The sequence below is a fragment of the Typopeltis vanoorti genome, chromosome 26 (genome assembly GCF_054136105.1).
Source record: "Typopeltis vanoorti isolate ZY-2024b chromosome 26, IOZ_Tvanoo_1.0, whole genome shotgun sequence".
NCBI classification, from domain to species: Eukaryota; Metazoa; Arthropoda; class Arachnida; order Uropygi; family Thelyphonidae; genus Typopeltis; species Typopeltis vanoorti.
This window is the reverse complement of record NC_143574.1, coordinates 19,171,320-19,193,973: the sequence shown is the minus strand read 5'-3', so window position 1 is coordinate 19,193,973 and position 22,654 is coordinate 19,171,320. Positions and strand designations below refer to the sequence as shown.

The 22,654-nt window shown below is 36.9% G+C and overlaps 1 protein-coding gene across 3 annotated transcripts in view; it reads left to right on the top strand.

Moving 5' to 3' along the window:
* Positions 1 to 22,654, top strand: part of LOC150092382 (cytosolic phospholipase A2-like) — a 341,574-nt gene that overhangs the window by 249,443 nt on the left and 69,477 nt on the right. For 2 of the 3 annotated variants that reach the window (XM_090415055.1, XM_090415054.1), the window contains exon 15: positions 5,456 to 5,640. In XM_090415055.1, the coding sequence (XP_090271181.1) occupies positions 5,456 to 5,640 (185 nt within the window). The remainder of the gene's footprint in view (positions 1 to 5,455; positions 5,641 to 22,654) is intronic. The other variant, XM_090415056.1, reaches the window with a different exon arrangement.

The following is a 22,654-nucleotide window of genomic DNA, read 5'->3' as shown; positions in this document are numbered from 1 at the left end:
AGATCGTGCTGTTGAGCGGAGCAATACATAGAGCAAAGTGGCGGGTGGAGTGTATGCACAAATGTCTACCGAGTGTACCAGCCAATAAAAAAAAGTATGATAGGAAAAATAAGAGTATGATTGTGAACGTAAACAAAATGAAGGAGAGAGTGCTGTATGGAGATTCGTTAGTACAAGGTGTGATAGTAGAGAATTTGACAAAATCGTACCAACCTGGTGCGACCATTAAGGACGTGAGTCTATTAGGGAGCAAAAGCAAAGGGTGAAAGAAATGATAGTGGTGACAGGTACGAATGATTTGAAAGGAGATAAAATGGAAATGATACAGGACCTGAATGAATTGTTTAAGGTAGTAAAAGAGAAGAGTGAGAGAGTTAGGATGATTAGTCTTTTTTCTGTGGTATGACAGTGAAGAGTTTAGGAGGAGGGCCATAATTGCAAATGACTTTATGCGTGGGTTATGCAGGATGAGTGGTGTGGAATTTGTGGACGTGTGGAGTGAGTTCGATGGGCGAAAGGATCTATATAAGATGGATGGTTTGCATTTGAATGGATTCGGTGTAAGGAGACTTGAAAAAGTGTTGTTGAATGAAGTGGATGTGCAGAATCAGGGAAACTAGATTTATTAAGGGGGAGGAAGTAGATATGCAGACCTTAGGGAGGCAGTTGAGTGTATGAATGAGTATAATATGCCCGAGCGAATAAGGACAACAAATCAGAATGGGATAGTTAGTATAAGGCATCAAGATACGGATGGGGCTAACGGGGGTCTGCAATTCATGTATACTAATGCTAGGAGTATTAGGAACAAGAAGGAAGAATTTTTGGCCTTGGTTGGCACTTCCAGACCACAGGTTATTGGCATTAGTGAAACATGGCTGGCTGAAGATGATATAGCTAGTGGGATTGAATGTGAAGGGTATAGTGTGTTCAGGAATGACAGGGAGAATAAAATGGGGGGGAGGAGTATTATTGATGATAGCTGATGAGCTGCAGCCAAGGAGAATAGAAGTTGAGTTGAAGAATAGAAGAGAATGGATGTCAATTTAATGTGGAAAAATGTAAGGTTTTGCATTTTGGGGTGAAACAATTAGCAGCAGTATATCACATTGGTGGAACTGTACTCCAGGAGATCGATAAGGCCAGGGATTTGGGAGTGTTGGTGGATAGGGAGTTGAAGTTTAGGGGCCACATCGCAAAAGTGGTAAAATCAGCTCATCAAATCACTTGGTTGCTGAAAAATACTTTAACAAGCAGAGACAAACAGGTTATTGTTCCCCTGTATCGAGCCTTGATAAGACCCCATCTAGACTACTGTGCCCAGATATGGGCGCCGGGGTTTCTTCTTGATGGGGAGGAGGTGGAGAGGATCCAGAGACGAGTGACCAAGATGATAGCAGGTCTGTGGAATGAACCTTATGAGAACAGGTTGAAGATTTGTGGGTTGCAGAAATTGGTTGGTAGATGGAAAAGGGATGATATGATTGACACATTCAAATTACTGAAGGATTTCTTTAAGATTAATTCAGAAGATATTTTTGAGAATAGGACTGGTAGTGGGAGGACTAGGGGGCATCCATGGAAGCTGGGCAAGAGTGTGGTTAGCAGGGGTGTTAGAACTAGGTTTTTTACTTGGAGAATGGTGAATGAATGGAATTAGCCTCCAAAGTCTGTTGTGGGTGCAATGACTGTAAATGAGTTCAAGGTGAAGTATGATAGATACTGTGTGAATGTTGAATAGTTGTTCTTGACATGATGTTGGGCCTCCCTCAATGAGTTTAAGGACTCCTTGGAGCTGCCCGTAATAATAATAATAATATTGAGTTCATTGGACTGGTATCGGTTGCTGGATGGGAAGAACATTGACAGTGCGTGGGAAGCATTTAAATAATACTTAAATGATGCGATATAGAGTGTGTCCCTAGAGTTCGAAGAATAAATAGGGTAGGAGTCAAATGAATATGTAATCTTATTAAGCAAAAGATTCATAAGAAACGGATGTTGAAGGAATAAAATGTGCATAAGGATGATGGCTGTTATGAAATTTAGAAGTAGCAGGCTACAATAGTCACAGCTGTTGTATGGAAAGCAAAGTCTGAGTATGAAAAGTAACTGCTTTGCAAGCTAAAGACAACCAACAAGAATTCTGTCAATATGTTGCAAGTAAAATAAAGAATAACTCTTTTAAATGCTGATGCATAAGATCTTGTTCAACGTGGCATTGTGCTCACTGCTACCTCTTCACTGGATGAAGAAACTCAGGTGTATGAGGACAAGGTATTAGAGCTGTTGCACAACTAAATAAGAATTCAGCAATAGGGACTAATGGAATATCAGCATATGTGTTAAAAGAGTGTTCAGCTGAACTGGCTATTATTCCTTTGACCAGGTTGTTTAACATGAGTCTCAGAACAGGGAAGATTATTTAGGAATGGAAAGAATGTGTCGTAATTCCATTGCATAAGGGTGGTGCAAAGACCGATGTATCCAACTATTGATCAATTAGTATCTCAGGAATGGTGGTGAAGATTTTGTAAAAATTGGTTAGGGCTCACATTTAGAAATGGGTTGACAGTGAATCTTGGCAAACAAACTCGATCAGTGAAACAGTTTCATCTCCCTTATTTCTGATACTCCTGACATTTGTAAACAAACACAGCAGTTCACTTTTGGTTCTATAACCAGTCCTACCAAAGCCACTTGTCGATTGTGACTTTCCCATCACTCCTGTCCATACAGTATATATGATCTGTAGTTGTGGTTAAGATGTTGGAGAAGACTGATAGAGGATTGGTTCATGAGAATTTATAAAAGGTTAGTCTTGTCATAGTAAGAGAGGGATTGCTACATGATAAGTTGGTGGACAAATTGAGACAGATGGTATGGCAAGATGAATAGGAGATTGTTGTTATATGAAAGATGCCAGTAAATTGTGTATCAATGACTGAGAGAATAAGAGTCCATTCCTGAAAGTTGTATGAGTGTGCTGTCCACCAGTGAATTGTATGGGTGATGATGTGGTGGGGGGGGGGGGAGTAACTAGTATACCCTGAACACAACTGGTTACCTTCTTGGACTACAGTTGTTCAACTTATTTGTTAATGATATTTCATTTCATATGATTGGACAGAGAACAATCAAATGTTTACTGAATGATGATGATGATGCAAAGTTAAATTTGGGATAGTTATAAGAAATGTTATCAGCATTGTGTTTCCCTTTAAGAAGATTTAAATAAACAGGTAGCTTGGACTGCTGGGTGAATTATTTATATGGTAATATTCCATGTCCACATTTTACAAAGTAAGACACTGACACAAATAGATAGCTATTCTTCTTTACAATCCTTTATATCTTTTATCACACCCATGTGAACTATTACATGTATAAATTTACTTTTCTGGTTTTTGCAGTTATGACAAAACTGGGAGTGCCCAGCAGCAATCCACTAAGGTAGTAGTCGGTCTCTGAGAGAATGTAAATTTGCAGGTCTGATCGGATAGGTGGAAAAGATATAATAAAAGGTACACATATCGGCCACTGAATTAGAAACCTTTATTTAATACCATGTTGGACCTGTAACTGAGGCTGCCATTACCGATCCCTTCAATTCCCTACACATAATTCGGTGAGATATGGATCGGGAACAGCCTTCGTTAAATGCTTCAGTCAATTGCTGCACACAAGAAGTTCTGTTTGTCCATACAAGTCTTCTCAGACAACAGTGATCCTGTTCCTAACAAACGGCCTTAGGACCACAGTTATGCCTCTTAGACAAGCAATGTAGGTTATTTTTCCACTGATTAAACACCCAGGATATCTCACCTTTTGAGAACCAGTCAGCTCTGCTGTTTTCAAAATTGTAGTTCCAGCCAGATGGGCACCCACAACAAGAACCCTTTATCGAACTCCGAAGGATCCTTTGTTTTTCTCATTGTGATCAATACTGCTGATTATTGCTGACCAGCAGCATTCTTAGATAGTTGCATAGAACATGCATGATGCACATGACCAAGTATTTTTCATATATGCCACATAAGTGATGTTCACATATTGTACATCTGCATAAAGTTTTCTAATTCAGTGACTGATATGCGTATTTTGGTTTGGAATTTGCCAGATTAATACAAAAGGGATTATTCAAAGTGAGAAGAGTAAAAGAATGAGAGATCATCCCTGGAAGTTGCATGAGTCTGAAAGTGAATGAAGTGCATTGCTATGATTGTGAGTTAAGACACATGACAGATGTTTTATTGTTTGAGTGAAATCTCCCTCAGTGAGTCTACCTGTTCAATGAAAGTTAACTGTTAATAATAAAATGATAATATTATAATTATTAAAGATAATTATATTTTTTTTATGTGACTACCACCCTTAAAAGGTTCTAAACCTATAGTGTGTTTTGTACTATGGATGGGAGAAGGATCTTTTGTTTGATTTTTTTTTTTTTTGTATTTTTATTTATTATTATTTTTTACTTAATCCAGACACCCTACTCTAGAGACCAAATGTAGAACTTTTCAAGCCACTTTATAAGCAGGGTGGTGGCCTCACACTTGGGCAGTGACATTCATCTCCTACCTAAAGTCAGTCACAAAGATCCATGCACACAGCAGGATTTGAATCAACAGGCTGTGGATTAGAGAGTGGATATGGTGACCACTATGCCAGCCAGGCTAAAAATATATGAATATTTTTGTAATTAATTTTTTAGTGTTGTGCTCCTTCTGGTAGAAAGTAGCAAGGAGACTATATAAAACCTTAGTGTTCTTGAAGGTGATCTAAGTCTTGTTTTCAAATATATATTCATTTTGGCAGCAAATTTTCAAATTTTTTTTAGACCAATACTCTGAAAAACAGTATTTTCTTGTAATAAATAATGCATTTCAGCTTGCTATGCATTGCAGATTGAAATAATTGGGGAAAAAAATGGGAAAAATAAAATCCCATACATCTGTGAATAACAACTCTAGTGATGTAAGCTAAAAACCATAAAAATTGTTGAGGGATTAATTCAGATGCCTCCCAGGAATCAAATGGGGATGTATGCAATATATGAAAGCAGGTCCAACATTTCAGGTGTGTGTGTGTGTGTGTGTGTGTGTGTGTGTGTGTGTGTGTGTGTGTGTGTGTGTGTGTGTGTGTGTGTTTAATTAGTTTAAAAAAAATCTGCTTTAGGAGTAAACTACAGGGATCATAATTTGGTGTCCAAAAAAATAGCCTGTGATGAAATGGAGAGATGACAAAATTTGGTGATGATGGATTGCATCACCACAAACAAACAAACACTGGTGTTATGTAGATATCAAAAACTAAAATATCTAATAGCATCCCTCCCTCGTTCTTCCATACACACACACACACACCCCTAACAGTGTTATAATTAGATTATTAACATTGCTAATAATTTGGTTCAAGACCTTTTTTTTTAATAAAGCATTCTCCATATTTTCAGCAGTAATGTGGAAAATTATGGAAAAACACATGGATTTTGGCAACAGTTTGTAAACAACATCTGTACTAGTTCAATAATGAACACCCGCAAAGGTAGAGCAGGTTTGGTTTTGAATCCTCTCAGAGGGTTGTCAATGACTGCACATTTTCCATTTTCACCATTCTCTCCTACATCCCCAAGTGATGGTAAGTGATTTAAATATGTACTTTTATTTTATTTTATTTTTTATTAATATTATTATTTTTTTCCCAGGATCTCCACGGAATCAAATACTCATCATGGAAAGGCCCATAGTAACCATTATTCACTTAATATCTATCAGACCTCTCCTTGAACTCATTCATCAATGAAACACTCACAACTACCTCTGGCAACCAAATCACCACCCTCCACGCAAAATTCTAGTCTTCACACCCATACTAACAATCCTGTCCTGTCAAATGTCATCTCCACCAGGAGGTTGACTGTTATGGATAGGGCTCCAGAAATACAACTTGAATCTACTAGCCAGAAAAAAAGTTTACTTGCCTAAGATATCAGTTTACTTTATATAAATATTGTTATAGGTAATGTTAAAAAAATAAAAAAATGTTATGTTGACAAAACAAAGTAATATATTTGATTCTCATTATACATTAAATGTAATTATGTAGAAATAGGCTTTCTTTTTGGGGGTGGGGGTTAAAATGTAAGCCACACCATAGCTCATCACAGCTTGTTTGTGTTTTCTTTCATGTATTTTTCATAATTAAGGGTGAATTTTTATAAATTACACATAAACAATAATTTAACAGGGAAGACAATAAAATTCACTCATCGAGTCTCGATGAGCCAGACTCATTTTTCACCATGCACTCAGTCATGAGATCCAGTCTGACATATTTGCAGGATAATTTTTTTCAATTAAAATAACAGTATTTAAATTATACATGTTTTTGGTTGTAAAATGTTACAAAACATAAGACTTATTGTTAAACTGACCATAGATTTTTAATTCATACGTATGTTCGTACAATATTGCCTACCGGTTTCGCTAGTAGCTTTTTCAAGGCTTGTACAGTACAAAAATAATGATGATAAATGCAAAAAAAAGCTTTAAGAATACAAAAAAACTTTAGTACCTGTTAGGTAGCTAAGGTAACATGTTCGCGTGACATTTCTACTCAGTATCATGAACATGTGTTACATGCAAACGTGTAATATGATTATTTGTGTACTGTAGTTCTGTTGAACTGAGGGAATTAATTAGATTTTTCCAAGTATCGTTCAGTATGGCCCCTTGATTTCTGTTTAGGTTACTGCCTGTACGTAGCACTACTGCTGCTTCTTTAAATAATCGATGTCTGTAGTCTACATAGGGCATAGAACTGTTATTCCAATCTATAGTGTGGTTCGAAGTTGAAAAGTGATGTGCTAACCTGGAGGTGATCGTTCAGTTGTGATTTACATCGCCAACATGTTCTTTCTCTCTTATTTCCAGGATTCTCGAAGTTTGTCCAATGTAAGAAAGACTGCACGTTCATGGAATATTATACACATCTGGATATTTATAAAATGGAACACTGTCTTTAGGAGATCTTAGAGCCTGTCTGATACTAGTAGTTGGTTTAAATACAACCCTAATGTTATGGGCCTTTAACAATCTCGCAATTTTGGTGGAAATTGAACCCATAAAGGGGATGACTGCTGTTGAATGCTGGAAAACATTCCTAAAAAGGTGTAGGGATTTCTCTATCATCTCTAAATTCCTTATCATCAAAGGACATATTCAATCCATACAAGCCAAAAGAATTTACCAAAGGACTTCATTGGCACTACTCAGAGAAAGAATCCAACACATCAGGTACGAATTGAATATAAGTGATGTTAATTGCTGCAACTATTTTGGTGACATTTCTAATAGTCTAGATTATAATAAATTTAGTTTAATCCTTTATCCAAGTGTGATCAAACAAAGTTTGCACCTGAAAGTATCTTCAGGACTGGGATAAGGATGTACAACACCAGGCAACTCGTTGCAAAGGTGGAGAAAGCTAACATCATTCTATCTTAGTATCTCCCATAATGCAAAACACATCTCCTTGCAGATATGTCTAATGTTATGCATTAAGGGAAGGGCCACTACCTAGACTTAGTTTCGACCTTTATTGAGGTCTCTTCAATGGGAGCCAGGCCCAAGTGGAGATACCAGGCAGAAGCATTAGCAAGGTCATCTCTACCTATAGGAGTTGCCAAACGGTGTACCACCTTTTTAATAAATTACTGATTTAGAGAAAGATGTTGAAAGTTTATTTTTCACTTGGTTAGACTATAATAAATTTAGTTTAATCCTTTATCCAAGTGTGAACAAACAAAGTTTGCGCCTGAAAGTATCTTCAGGACTGGGGTAAGGTGGTACAACACCGGGCAATTCGTTGCAAAGGTGGAGCAAGCTAACATTATGGGAGATACTGAGATAGGAGTGATGTTAGCTTGCTCCACCTTTGTAACGAGTTGCCCGGTGTTGTACCACCTTACCCCAGTCCTGAAGATACTTTCAGGTGCAAACTTTGTTTGCTCACACTTGGATAAAGGATTAAACTAAATTTATTATAGTCTAACCAAGTGAAAAATAAACTTTCAACATCAAAGCTAGATTACACGACCTGGAATAATATAGACCACATAACAGAACAGAGCTATGAAAAAAACTTTCCAGTTAAATAAAGCCAAACAAATTAAAAAATTTGAAGAACGTTACAAGAAAAAATACCAGACGCACAAAGGCCTCCCAGATAACAAAGTGATTTTCAACATGTCGAATCACTGCCTTTCGAAACATGAATCAGATATACTAAAGAAAGGTTTTAACTTTTCAATCACTCCAAATTACATCCCTAAAATGGACTTTATGTGTGGAATTGAAAAAAGTCTACATACTACCACAAGTTGTAGCCAACGATATTACATCCCAAAGCACGATCATCCTAGCAACAGCAAAACAGCCAAAACAATACCACTCCATATGATAGGAAAACTATTTGGAACTTGAGGAAGAACAAAGAAATAATAATAACTAAAGTGGACAAGGGGAATGCCACCGTCATACTAAACTCAAAATACTATTTCAAGAAGATAAATGACTTACGATCAGACAGTTCCACGTACAAAATCCTCTCAACAAAGATCCTACCATGAAGAACCATAATGAGACAAACTTCCTGATCCGTAACATGAATACTTGACCTGAAGAACTAAAAAGAAAACTTAAATCCTCACATCCCATTACTCCTAGACTGTATGGGGTGCCTAAAGTGCATAAGGAAGTGCCACTTCGTCCGATTGTGGATGGCAGGCCCTTCCCCACTTACCTATCGGCTAAGCACCTAGCGAACTTACTTAAGGGAAAAATTAGACAAACAGAATCCTACATAAAAAATTCTCAACACTTTGTTGACAAACTCAAAAACGTGAAGATAACACAAAGAGACATAATGGCCAGTCTAGACGTAGTATCCTTGTTCACGAATGTACCAGTAGAAGAAGTCATGAACATTATCAAAGATCTCTTTCCTGCTGATTTTACAAAGATGTTCAAGCATTGCCTACAATCAAATTTCTTCAAAGTTAACAACAAAGTATACAAACAATTGGAAGGCCTAGCCATGGGCAGCCCTCTGTCACCACCATGTGCTGACATTTTCATGGAGAAATTTTAAAATGAAATCTTCACCAGCATTACTCCTAAACCTTCAATATGGTGGAAATATGTAGACGATATTTTCATCATATGGCAAGAAAACATGGAAAACCTACATATGTTTGTCAATAGAATCAATGCACTCCACAATAAAATCAAATTTACTCTAGAAGTAGAAAACAACGAACAGCTACACTTCTTGAACATACTAGTTAAAAGACAAGGTAACAATATCAAACTGTCCATTTTCAAAAAACCTACGGACACTGGATGATATCTACATTTCTCTTCAAACCATCATAGGTCACATAAACAGAGCATCATCCAAATGTTGAGAAATCGAGCTAGAAACTTTATCTCCGACGATGAAGAAGTTCAAACAGAACTGTCTCAAATCGCTATAACAATATTGCAAAATGGTTATTCTCGAAACATCATCAACAAATTTCTATATAAAGATAATCAACGAGAAAGAACAGTCTCCCAGCAAATTTCAACAGCAGTCATCCCCTTTATGGGTTCAATTTCCACCAAAATTGCAATATTGTTAAAGGCCCATAACATTAGGGTTGTATTTAAACCAACTACTAGCATCAGACAGGTTCTAAGACCTCCTAAAGACAGTGTTCCATTTTATAAATATCCAGGTGTGTATAATATTCCATGCACGTGCGGTCTTTCCAACATTGGACAAACTTCGAGAAGCCTGGAAATAAGACAGAAAGAACATGTTGGCAATGTAAATCACAACAGAACGATCACCTCCGGGTTTGCACATCACTTTTCAACTTCAAACCACGCTATAGACTGGAATAACAGCTCTATGTCCTACATAGATGAAGATTACAGACATCGATTATTTAAAGAAGCAGCAGCAGTAGTGCTACGTGCAAGCATCAACCTAAACAGAAATCAAGGGGTCATACTGAACGATACTTGGAAAAATCTAATTAATTCCCTGAATTCAACAGAACAACAGTACGCGAATAATCATATTCGCGTACTGTAGTTCTGTACACGTTTGCATGTAACATGTGTTCATGATACATGCAAACGTGTACAGATGCAAAAGTTTCATGCATTTAATTACACTAAGCTCATTCATGTGGTGAGCTGTGAAACTAAGCTTAGAACAGTACTATATTACAATTGTGTACCTACTGAAGGGATAAAGGTGTTCAAAGAATAAGATATATAGATGTACTGCAATATTTAATTAGACTGTGCCAATTTTAATTTTTGTGTTTATAATTATGAGTTTATTTTATTGATGAAATTATAAGAAAAGTACAATTTTGTTTTAAGAATCAATTATCTATATATACGTTGTTCGTACTGTATACAGGGTGTTCGGGATAAATTTGACAGTTTCGTAAGGAAAAAGAAAATCTTCTTTGTATCTATTAAATTTAATGAATTGACAAAAAAAACATTACAGGCAGAGTTAATTACAATACTATCAACAAGATTTACTCAAAATAACCACCATTAGCATCGATCACAGCTTCAATTCTGCTTCGGAACCTCGAACAAGCTGATGCTACAGTCTCCCTGGGAAGGGCCGCAAAAACTGTTTTAATTTTATCCATTAACTGGGCTTTTGTATTACTAGAAGTGCGATTGGTGTCTTTTTCAACTGCGCCCCATACAAAATAATCCATGGGGTTAAGGTCTGGGGAGTTTGGAGGCCAAACATTTGGACTGGTGAAGTCGTAGAAATTTTCAGACAACCATTTTTGACTTTTCCCAGAGGTGTGGCAAGGGGCCGAATCCTGCTGCCATACATACGGCCTACCATTGGCTACCCTTGTTATCCAGGGCTTGACTACAGTTAGCAACTCCACGAATAAAGCCCGAATTCCAATGCCAGGGTTCTTCAACACCTGTTCCTGCAGATTTGCGAGGAATTCTGCTGTACGAACGCAATCAGATCGTCTGCTAGGGATCTTTCTTCTTGCTACATCCTCGTAGTCACCATTGCAAGTCTCTAGTTCATGCCTGATTGTTTTTACTGTATTCAGGGAGCATTGGGCAGCAGTCGTAATATCCTTATTTTGATGGCGGGCACGAATCATCATGATACAAGTTATTCTCTTCCATGATTCAGGTGGGTTCCAGCTATCCATCCTTTCTGACATCTTGTATATGAATGAAGAAGGGTCCAAACTTTTAAATGAAGAGAAGTGTGTGTTAATACATGTAACTTACGGAAAAATATAATTAATTATAAATATGTCAAATTTATCCCGAACACCCTGTATATGTGTAAGTTTAATATTGAACTAAATGAATGCATTGATTTGATTAATATTTATTGAAAATGATAACTGCAATTCATTTTAAATGCATATATGATATATCCATTTAAAATTTAGAAAAATTTTCTTGTACACATGAAGTGTGCGAGATTTACTGTTTTCAAGTCGCCGTAACTACACATAATGGCAACTCATTGTTATCACTTCGTGATTGAAACAAAAACTGACGGTGTCACATAGTGGAGCATGCATGGAGTGAAAAGAACCCTATAATAAAAAATGAGATTTTTGGAACTCAAAAACAGAAATTTATGAAGTCTTTCATGTAGAAAAAAAATATTTATTATTATTATTATTATTATTATTATTATTATTACGGGTATCTCCATGGAGTCAGTAGACTCATCGCGGGAGACCCAAACTAGCAAAACAATATCTGTCATATCTCTTCTTGAATTCATTTACAGACGAAGAGCTCACAACTAAGTCAGGCAATGAATTCCACTCATTCACCACCCTCCAGGCAAAAAACCTTGTTCTGACACCTTTGTTAACCACACTCTTCTTTAATTTCCAGAGATGACCTCTTGTTCTTCCATCACTATCACACAGCTGAAACATTTCCCCTGCATCAATCCTATAAAAACCTTTTAGTAATTTGAATGTTTCTATCATATCCCCTCTTCTTCGCCTATCAACCAATCTCTGCAATCCACAAGCTCTCAATCTATCAATGTAGGGAGCATTTTTTATATCACTCACCAACTTGGTCACTCTTCTCTGAACCCTCTCCACAGCCTCCTTATCTCCAAGGAACCCAGGTGACCAGACCTGAGCACAGTAATCCAAATGTGGAAGTATCAATGCTTTATAAAGGGGAATAATAACCTCTTTATCTCTGGATGTCAGTGTGTTCCTCAACAACCAAGTAATCCTATGTGCAATCTTGGACACCTTAGCAATGTGTCCTCTGAACTTCATCTCCCTATCTACCAATACCCCTAAGTCCCTAGCCTCATCAATCTCTTGGAGTACCTTTCCATCGATGTAGTACACAGCTGGTAATCTTTTAATCCCAAAATGCATGACTTTACACTTTTCCACATTGAACTGACATCCATTTTCTTTTGCCCATTTTACCAGCTTATTTAAATCCTCCTGCAAACTTTCAACATCAGCTTGATTTTTTATTGCACTACACAACTTTGCATCATCAGCAAACAACTGAATATCTCCCTTTAAGACGTTTCCTATATCATTTATATACAAATTAAACAACATTGGCCCAAGCACAGAGCCCTGAGGCACACCACTGGTCACCTGCCTCATTCTGGACTCGGCTCCTCCATACACCACCTTATGGTATCTCTCCCTGAGCCATTCTCCTATCCATATCACCAATTTAATATCCATTCCCATCTGCTCCAATTTGCGTAACAGTGTTCTATGGGGTATCCTGTCAAAAGCCTTAGCAAAATCCAGAAGTACCACTGTGTAGCCAGTTCCTTTGTCCAACTCTGATGTTATTCTATTATGAATAGTTAATAGATTGCTAAGGCAGGATCTACCTTTAACAAAACCATGTTGGCCTCTATAGAGTATCATATCCTGATCCACCCATTCTTGAATTTTGTCTTTAACCAACTTTTCCAATACTTTTACCACTACTCCTGAGATGGTGATTGGTCTGTAATTCAATACCGCAGTTTTAGAGCCACCCTTATGCAAAGGAACCACTTTGCCTAACTTCCACTCCCTAGGGACCATACCAGAGTTCAAACTTAAATTAAATATCCAGGTAAGAGGGGTTGACAATTCATTTGCACATTCACGCAACACCCGAGCTGATATTCCATCTAAGCCTACCGCAGTGTTTGCATTTAAGTTTTGCAATATATTTAATACCTCTGATTCTTTAGCTTCAATTCTCACATTAGGTATTGCTATAGGTATAGAGATATCCTCACTTGGGTGATAGACTTTTGAGAAGTGATCACTCAGTAACTCGACTATTACATCTGATTTTGTCACCTCAATACCATCAGCACCCACTAAGGTTATCCTTCCGAAGTCATTCTTCCTCTTACTTGCCACATAGCGGAAGAACTCTTTGGGATTACCCTTGATCTCTTTGGCTAAGGTCTTCTCATAATCTGATTTAGCTTTTCTTACTATGCTGGTAACCTTCCTAGCTTGAGCCTTGTACTGCTCATGGGTGTCCTGATCGCCCTTCTCCTTGTAAATTCTCCATAACATTTTCTTTTTTTGCAGTTCAAGCTTGATACTACTGCTCATCCATCTAATGCCTGCCTTGTTTGACCTCCTGACCATAGGGACACAATCTGATATTGCTTTCCTCAGATACCCGCTGATTTTATCCCAAGCACTGCTAACATCTTTCCCTTGCAATATGTTTTGCCATGGGATGGCTGCAAGCTCACTCCGAAGCTTGTTATAATTGCCTAACCTGTAGTTCCGTACATACCCCTTCTTAATAGAAAAATCCACAGATTTTGCAACCTCCCAAGTCAATACCACATGATCGCTTTCACCAACTGGAGGTAACGAGGACACCTTACTTATGCATATAACCTCTGAACCAATAACCAGGTCCAACACTCTCACACCACGTGTCCCTTCAGTTACGTGCTGTTTCAAGTAATTATCTCGTAGAAGATGTATGAACTCCATTTCCTTTTTGCTACGTGATATTTCCTCCTTCCAATTGATATCACCATAATTAAAATCCCCCATAATAATCACTAAGCCTTCACTCATTGCACTAAGTTGCTGATGCATGAATTCAATATCTTCCCCCGTACTCCCTGGCCTATAGCAGCATCCAACTGTATATTTGGTTGCGTTGGTCACTATTTCGCACCAGACTGCCTCAAATGAACTCTCATTCACATGTCTATCATCATGATATACTACTTTCTTTGGCTGCAACACATCAGCTATCATCAACAGTACTCCTCCTCCTGTTCTATCTTCTCTATCCTCCCTGAAAATACTGTACCCATCACATTCAATTCCAGTGACCACATCTTCTGCTGACAGCCAAGTTTCACTAATGCCTACAACTTTTGGTGAGATTTCACTGACTAATGCCAAAAATTCTTCTCTCTTATTTCGAATGCTTCTAGCATTGGTATACAAAAATTGCAGATTCCCTCTAGATCTTGTACCGGCTTTAGAACTGATATATAAGTCACTAACTACCGTAGTCCTATGCCGATTTTTATCTCCTCTCTTCTGCAATTTATTCTGCCTATAAGGATCAATAAATACACGATCAGTGCTAAATTTTCTCTCTCTTACACTCAACCTTTTCAATATTAGTTTCCCTGCCCAATAACTTCAACCTGTTCAGAAAACAATAACTTCTTCAATCGCTTATGTCCTTCCATGTTAAGATGCAGTCCATCTCTAGCATACAACTGCCTTTTTCCTTCAAACACACTCCAAACATCAACAAACTCCAGACCTCTTTTTCTGCACATTCTTGCAATCATATCATTCATTATCATTGCTCGTCTACTTAACTCATAATTGTCAACACGAGGCAGCACGCACACTATTCTCCCATTGACACTTTTCCTCTTCACAATATCTAATAATGTTCTTAAATCTTTTCCTACCCGATTTATACTACCTCTCAGGTCATTCGTACCCACCATAACTATCATCTTGTCTGTTTCATGCCCTCTCTTTATTGCTAAAGCCACTCTTTCTATTGTCCCATCAGCCAAGCACTCCTCATGCATACCACTCTCCATACCCTTAATCATAGAATCACCATATATTTTACCACTCTTAACTTCATTCAAGTCCACACTCATGGACTCATTCTCTACACTATTCAGCATGACTCTCCCAGCTTCATTACTCAACTCTCTATTACTTACCCCCCACTCTCACTACATCTCATTTCTTCTAGGCCACTTGTGGTTTTATTATGTTGACTCCCAATCACTCCCATACTATTTATTACTGAATCATTCACCAAAGACTCACCCATATGTAATCCTGTTCTAGTTACTTCAGCTAAAGTAATCTCTATAGTCCTAATTTCTCTGTTTAACACATTAAACTCAGCTTTAACTTCCAGTATCTCCTTACTGATCACTTCCACTTCCTCATGAAGAAGATGAAGGTCATTTTTCATTTTCATAAACTCCCGCCGAAGTTCTTCCGCTACGGTCCCGATGTCAGCTTCCATTCCTAAACGCTCCAGCCTATCCCGACACTTCTCACATACGTCGACATTTTCTTTCTTCTCATTTTGCCAGACCGACCACAGATCCTTCACATTTTTCGGTGCATACATGTAGCAGTTTCCGCAACGCATCCATTGCGAAAAATCTAACGCTGAGCCAGCCTTTCGTGTAGTAGTAGAAGTCCTGCGCGCCGCTGACGTACGTTTCTTGTTGGACGCCATCTTTACACGTTGTTATAGTGAAACAAACGGCAGTGAAAACACAATATATACAACACAGTTCTAAACAATAATACCACTGAAGGACACTTGTTTCTAACCGATGCACAATTGCAGCATAATTTGTGACAAAAAGCCACACTATATTTAACTTTAAAAACACGTTTTCTAGACTAGCTAAACTCGACCGCCACATTTACCAAGGACACTAGCGCCACCCTAAAATTTAAAAGTTATCAATTGTTATGTTATAACAATGATGACAGAACAACTGTTATGGATATGGGGATGGGTAAGTGATGGCAGGTTGGGTGTTTAATTACTATGAAAAAATAAACAGTCTTTCATCTAGAAAGAAAAATAAGTACTAAACCTTAAAGAGGATAAAAAGAGGGAAGAAAATAAAGAAGAACTGTTTATGCTACGAACTTTTATAGAATTTTTTAGAATTTATAAAAGTTTATGTTATGAGTTATTTAGAAAACCAGTTACTAAAATTGCAACTGTTATGGAGATTCTTTAAAAGAGTGCTGTATTGTTTGAATTAAGGATTTCAGATCCAGAAATTTTATTTCCAACTTCCTGTGATCATATCACAATTGACACTGAATGAGATGTTTTAAGGGGGGAAAAAATTGCAAATTATGTAAAAAAAAATATATATATATATTTATAAAGAATTGAATGACTAGAACCGAGATTTAAGTAAAAAGGTTTTAATATAAAAACACGGCTAGTTTCGGCTTGTAACAGCCTTCATCAGGTGACATTACAAAAGAAAGAATGAACACTAAAACACTGAAGCTTAAATAAACTATAAACATCATAGAGAATCTCTATACATAATTGACACTAAATCGTTGTATTTAAAGCTGTTTTTTCGTTAATTGTATTATTGGGAAAGTGCGTGCTGTAGCATCTCATAAATGCCAGTATACGATTACAGCTGAATGACAATCTGGGAGGTTGTAGCTCAAGTTATTATTTAGATGAACAGGATTGAAGATGATTTCTCTAGATTCCACGATTTTTCTCTCTAGTTCATCATTGCAACGGAAATTGTTAGTAGATTTTTCCCAGCAGACTTTGTGACTTTGGTTTTTATCATTAGGATTAGCCAAGAAAAGGATATGACTTGATAATGCACTGGCTCGCTGTCTCTTGATTGTCATTCAGCTGTAATCATGTACTGACGTTCACGAGATGCTACTAGCACGCACTTTCCCAACAATACAACTAACGAAAGAACAGCTTTAAATACAACCACAATGATTTATTGTCAGTTATTATAGAGACTCTCTATGATGTTCATAGTTTATTTAAGCTTCAGTGTTTTTTCTTTTTTCTTTCTTTTATAATGTCACCCGATGAAGGCTATTACAAGCCGAAACTAGTCGTGTTTTTATATTAAAACCTTTTTACTTAAATCTCGGTTCTAGTCATTCAATTCTTTATAAAAATATGTATGTTAACCGAGTTAATGATCATTCTTTCATACATATATATATATATATATATATATATATATATATATATCGGATCTCTTCGTGTCTGAGGACTCGTAACCTTCCTGATGATGCTTTGCCATCTCTTTCCTTCCTGTGCTTCTCTTATTGCTTGTTCTAGTTTAAGTCCAGTGATTATTGATATTTGATCAATCCACTATAGGGGTGTTTTCCTCTTTTTCTTTTCCCAAACGATTTACCCTATATGTATTTTTTCCAGGAAGTTGCCTTCCCTTCTACATATGTGTCCAAAATATTGCACTATTCTCTTGTCAATTATGTTTATCTGTCTTGTGCAGATATTCGGTTTTTGTAGGATACTTTTGTTTGTTTGTTTTTCTGTTCCAACAATCTTAACAACTCTTAACAATCCTCTCCAGCACCAGAGCTCAGATACCTCAATTCTTCTTCTGTCATTGTCCAAGATTCAGAAGCATAGAGAAAGATCGAATAAACTAAGGTTTCTACAATCTTAATTTTGGTCTTTTTGGAGATGTGCATGTCTTTCCAGATCTTAGTTAAATCAGTCATTGCTTTCTTAGCTAGTGCTGTTCTTCTTCTTATCTCTATTTTACATCCATCTTTTTTTTGTTATCACTCCAAGGTAATTGAAATTGTCGACAATTTCAATTCCTTCTACATCTATCTCTTCTGTATTGTTTAAAAATCATTATTTTGGTTTTGTCTTGATTTATTTGTAAACCATGGCTTAAGCTTTCCCATTCTAATTGATTTAGGATGGATTTTAATTCCTGTTCATTTGCTGCTATTATCACTGTGTCATCTGCGTATTGTAGGTTAGTGATTGTTCGGCCACCTAATTTAATGCCTCCATTCCACTTTTCTAGAGATCTTTTCATTATAGTTTAGCTGTAAAGGTTGAATAGTAGTGATGAGAGTATGCATCCTTGTCTTGAACCCTTTTCAAATTGGAATGCAGGGAACACTGAGTTTTCAATTCTTACTGTTGCTTGATTTTGTTGATATAAGTTCTTTATGAGGGTTACTAGATGGTTTGGTATTCCTGATTTTTGTATGATGTCCCATAAAATATCCCATCTCATACAGTCAAAGGCCTTGGAGTAATCTATAAAGAATAGATAAAGGCTTAAGTTGAATTCCCTTGCTTTTTCGATTATTTGTCTGATGTTAGATATATGATCTCTAGTTCCTCGACCTTTTCTGAATTCTGCTTGTTCTTCTGAGATCTGATGATCTATAAAACTTTGTAATCTTTCCTTAATAATGTGTAGTAAAATCTTGCTGGTGTGTGAGATAAGGGTAATGGTGCGGTAGTTTTCACATTTGTTGTGATTGCCTTTCTTGTAGATTGAGATAATGATGGAACTAGTCCAGTCATTTGGCCATCTTCTAGTCTTCCAGATTTTGTTGCATAAATCATGTATCCAGTTACTGCATTCTCTCCAAGGTTTTTCAGCATTTCAGCCGGTATTGAATCATAACCTGGGGCTTTGTTATTCCTTAATTTTTTGATTGCTTGTTCTACTTCACTTTTTAAGATCTCTGGTTCCGTTTCTGTGTTTTCCATAGTGCCTTCGTCTTCTTGTTGAATAGCTGGATCCTTGTAAAGCTCCGCAGCAATATTCTTTCCTTCTTCTGGCTATGTCATTAGTGTCATTTAAGATCTTGCCGTTCTCCTCTGTAATTATATTAAGTTTTGGTTTGAATTTTTTAGTTATATCCTTAACCTTTTTGAATAAATCTATTGTTTCATTAGAGTTGGAGTGTCTTTCTATTTCTTTACAGATGTATTGGATATAGCTATTTTTATCTTTTTGACAAGATTTCTTAATAGCTTTATTCAGTTTCAGGTAATTTGGGTTTTGCCAATCTGTTGTTTTAATTTGTTTCCTTTTTTCAATTAGTTCTAGGGTTTCTTTTGTAATTCATGGCCTGCCATTCTTCTTTTTTATTGGGATGTGTTTGGCTGCAGATTTTGCAATGGTTTGTTTTAGGTGTGTCCAATGTGATTCAATGCTTTGTTCCTGAGGTGTGCTTTTTTGTTTCTTGAACTCTGCTTCAATGTCCATCGTAAATTTGTTGTCCATTTGTGAAAAGTCATATCTTTTGTTACTGTGATTCTTGTTTGCTTATACATATATATGTTACCAGCAAAGTGTGAAAAGCAGGCATTCTATAGAATGCCTAGGCGTTTTTTGGCAAAGTATGAAATGTCTGTTTTTTTTTTAAATATTTTAAATACTTTCCCTAGGCACTGTATAGAATACCTGGGCATTATATAGAATGACAAATACTATTTCGGATATATTTTCATTTTGAAGTTTTAAATTTTGCCACCATGGGAAGGTTAGGTTAGGTTACGTGGTGGCAGTTGTTATGAGTGTGACAGACGATGGTTTTTACCAACTTGGAACTGATTAGGTTAGGTTTTGAAGTTTTAAATTTTGCCGCCATGGGGAGGTTAGGTTAGGTGAAGTGATGGTGGTTGTTATGAGTGTGACAGACGATGGTTTTTACCGACTTGGAACTGCTGAAGGAATTTTAAACCAACTCTATGCCAGATCACAATTCACTTTATGTCTCAAGGACTTACTGAGAGTTGGAGACGTTCCTGACCACGAAATAGCTCTCTGGTCAGCTGCTTCCACGGGTAGCAGCCAAGGGTTCGTGAGGTGTACTTGCAAGACCAAGTGCCGAAATTTGAAGTGCTTTTGTATGAAAAAGGCAGTTAAGTTCAATTCAAAATGCCATTCCAGAACGTTTCCAACTCTCAGTAAGTTCTTGAGACATAAAGTGAATTGTGATCTGGCATAGAGTTGGTTTAAAATTCCTTCAGCAGTTCCAAGTCGGTAAAAACCATCGTCTGTCACACTCATGACAACTGCCAGCATCTAACCTAACCTAATCTAAGCAAACCTATCCTAACCTGATCTCCCCATGGCGGCAAAATTTAAAACTTCAAAATGAAAGTATATCCGAAATAGTATTTGTCATTCTATACAATGCCTAGGGAAAGTATGTAAAATATTAAAAAAATGGACATTTCATACTTTGCCAAAAAACGCCTAGGCATTCTATAGAATGCCTGCTTTTCACACTTTGCCAGTAACATATATATATATATATATATTTTTTTTTTTTTTTTGAATGTATTTAGAACGAGGTCAAAAATTCACTCGCCACTTGTCCCTGTTTACTGGCAAGTGGATTTCTGGAGTCCTGATTATGGAACTCTACCTGAGATCCATAATGTGCAGTAGAAAAATAAGATGGTTAGGCTCTAATCTCTTCCATTTTGTAGTTAATATCATATGTTTGTAGATATGTTCACGAGGCCTGTTTAGAGAGACAAAAAATCCAAGTTTTTGGGATTACCGGCTAAGTCATCTTTCACTAAAAGTCCTAATAAAGGTTGCTCAAGTCACAGGTGAGATTGAAACTCAGATCTTTCCAACCAACGAACTCTGTCGAAACCAACTGAGCATATAATGGCTGACAATATAATTTTCAGGAATGACCTCCCGTTCTCTCAATTCTTACCATGTACTGATAAAAGTTGTCTGTGTAAATTCTACAAAACTCCTTTAGTAAGTTATATTTTTCTCTCATGTCCTCTATTTGCTGCCTGCAAATTAGCTTTCATAACCCACAGATCTTAGTATCTCCTCATAGGGAACATTCCATAGTCACAATCTTACTCGTTTCTGGTCCTCTCCATCTTCTAATCCCCAGGGAATTCAGGCAACAAAATCTCTGCACAGTAATCCAAATGTGGCCTTATTAATGAATTATAAAGAGGAATAATAATCTCCTTCTCCTTACTTATCAATGTGTACTTCAGAAACATACAAGTAACCTGATGAGCTGTTTTCTCTATCCTTGCAATATGCCTCTAAACTTCACTCCCTGTTCCACAGTCACTCCCAAACTGCTAGCCTAATCAATTTCCTGCAATGCACTTTCATTAAGCAGTATTGTAGTAAGCAGCTGTTGATCTCTTCTTGCTAGAGTACATTACCATACACATTGCCACATCAAACTGGCAGCCGTCTATGTAAAATATTAAAAAAATAGACTATTTCTGAATATTTCTCCTTAAATCACTGATGTACAAATTAAATAGTAACAGCCAAAGCCCTGCAGCACCCATCTTCTCCTGGATTCTATTCCACCATAAACTAGTCTTTTGGGTGTCTGTCAGCCACTGTCTTATCCATATCACCAGCTCTATCTTCAGCCCCAATTTGTTCCAATTTGTCCCATGTGGTGTCCTGTCAGAACCATTTGCAAAATCAATTAGTATAACTATGTAGCCATTTCCTTTATCCAATTCAGTTGTCACTTTATTATAAAAAGTGAGCAAATTACTTAGCCAAGACTACCTTAACAAAATCATGCTGCTGCTATAGAGTATAATTTTCCTGTCAACCAATTCATGAATTCTGCCTTTTAACAACTTCACCAATTCCTTAACCACTACTCCTGAGATTTTTATTTATTTTATTTTTTTTTATGTAGTTCCTATTCATGAAAGGTTATTAGTAAACCTATAGTACATTTGTACTGTGGATTGGTCTGTAATTCGTCATCTCTGTCTTTAAGTCTCCTTTATTCAACAGAACTATTTTACCTGTTTCCACTCCCTTGGCACCTGAACAGAGCTGAGACTTAAATAAAATAGCTTTATCAGAGGATCTGCCAATCCCTTATACATTTTCGTAATAGATGGTCTGATAAGCCATCTAAATCCATGCCTGTATTTGCATTAAAGGTCTGTAATATCCTAAGCACTTATAGTTCATCAAAATTCTGTTCTCACATCAGTCAGTGTCTCATCAGACACTGGAATATATCCACCTGGATGGTACACCCTTGCAAAATGATCACACAGTAACTCAAATACTTTATCCGCTTCTGTTACCTCCTACTATCAGCACTGATTAGTTATCCTTCCATAGGTTTTCTTCCATTTACTCACCATATAAAAGAACTTATGGGAATTTCCTTTGGCCTGCTCAGCTAGCCTCCTCATAATCTGCTTTTGCCTTTCTTACCATGCTGGTCATCCTTCTTGATGAGCTTGCTAATCATCCCTCTTTTTTTTATATAGCCTCTAAAACTTTTCTTTTTTCTGTAGCTTCCACTTAATGATATTCATCCATCTAACTCCTATCTGACTTATTCTCCAGACTCTGGGTATACAGTCTGATTCTGCTTTCTTCAAACACTCTTTGATTATCTCCTATGCACTGCTGGCATCTCCATCTCCCCATAAATTTTTATACTATGACACTTCTTTAATGTTATCATAATCATCTGCTTTGTAATTCCATGTAT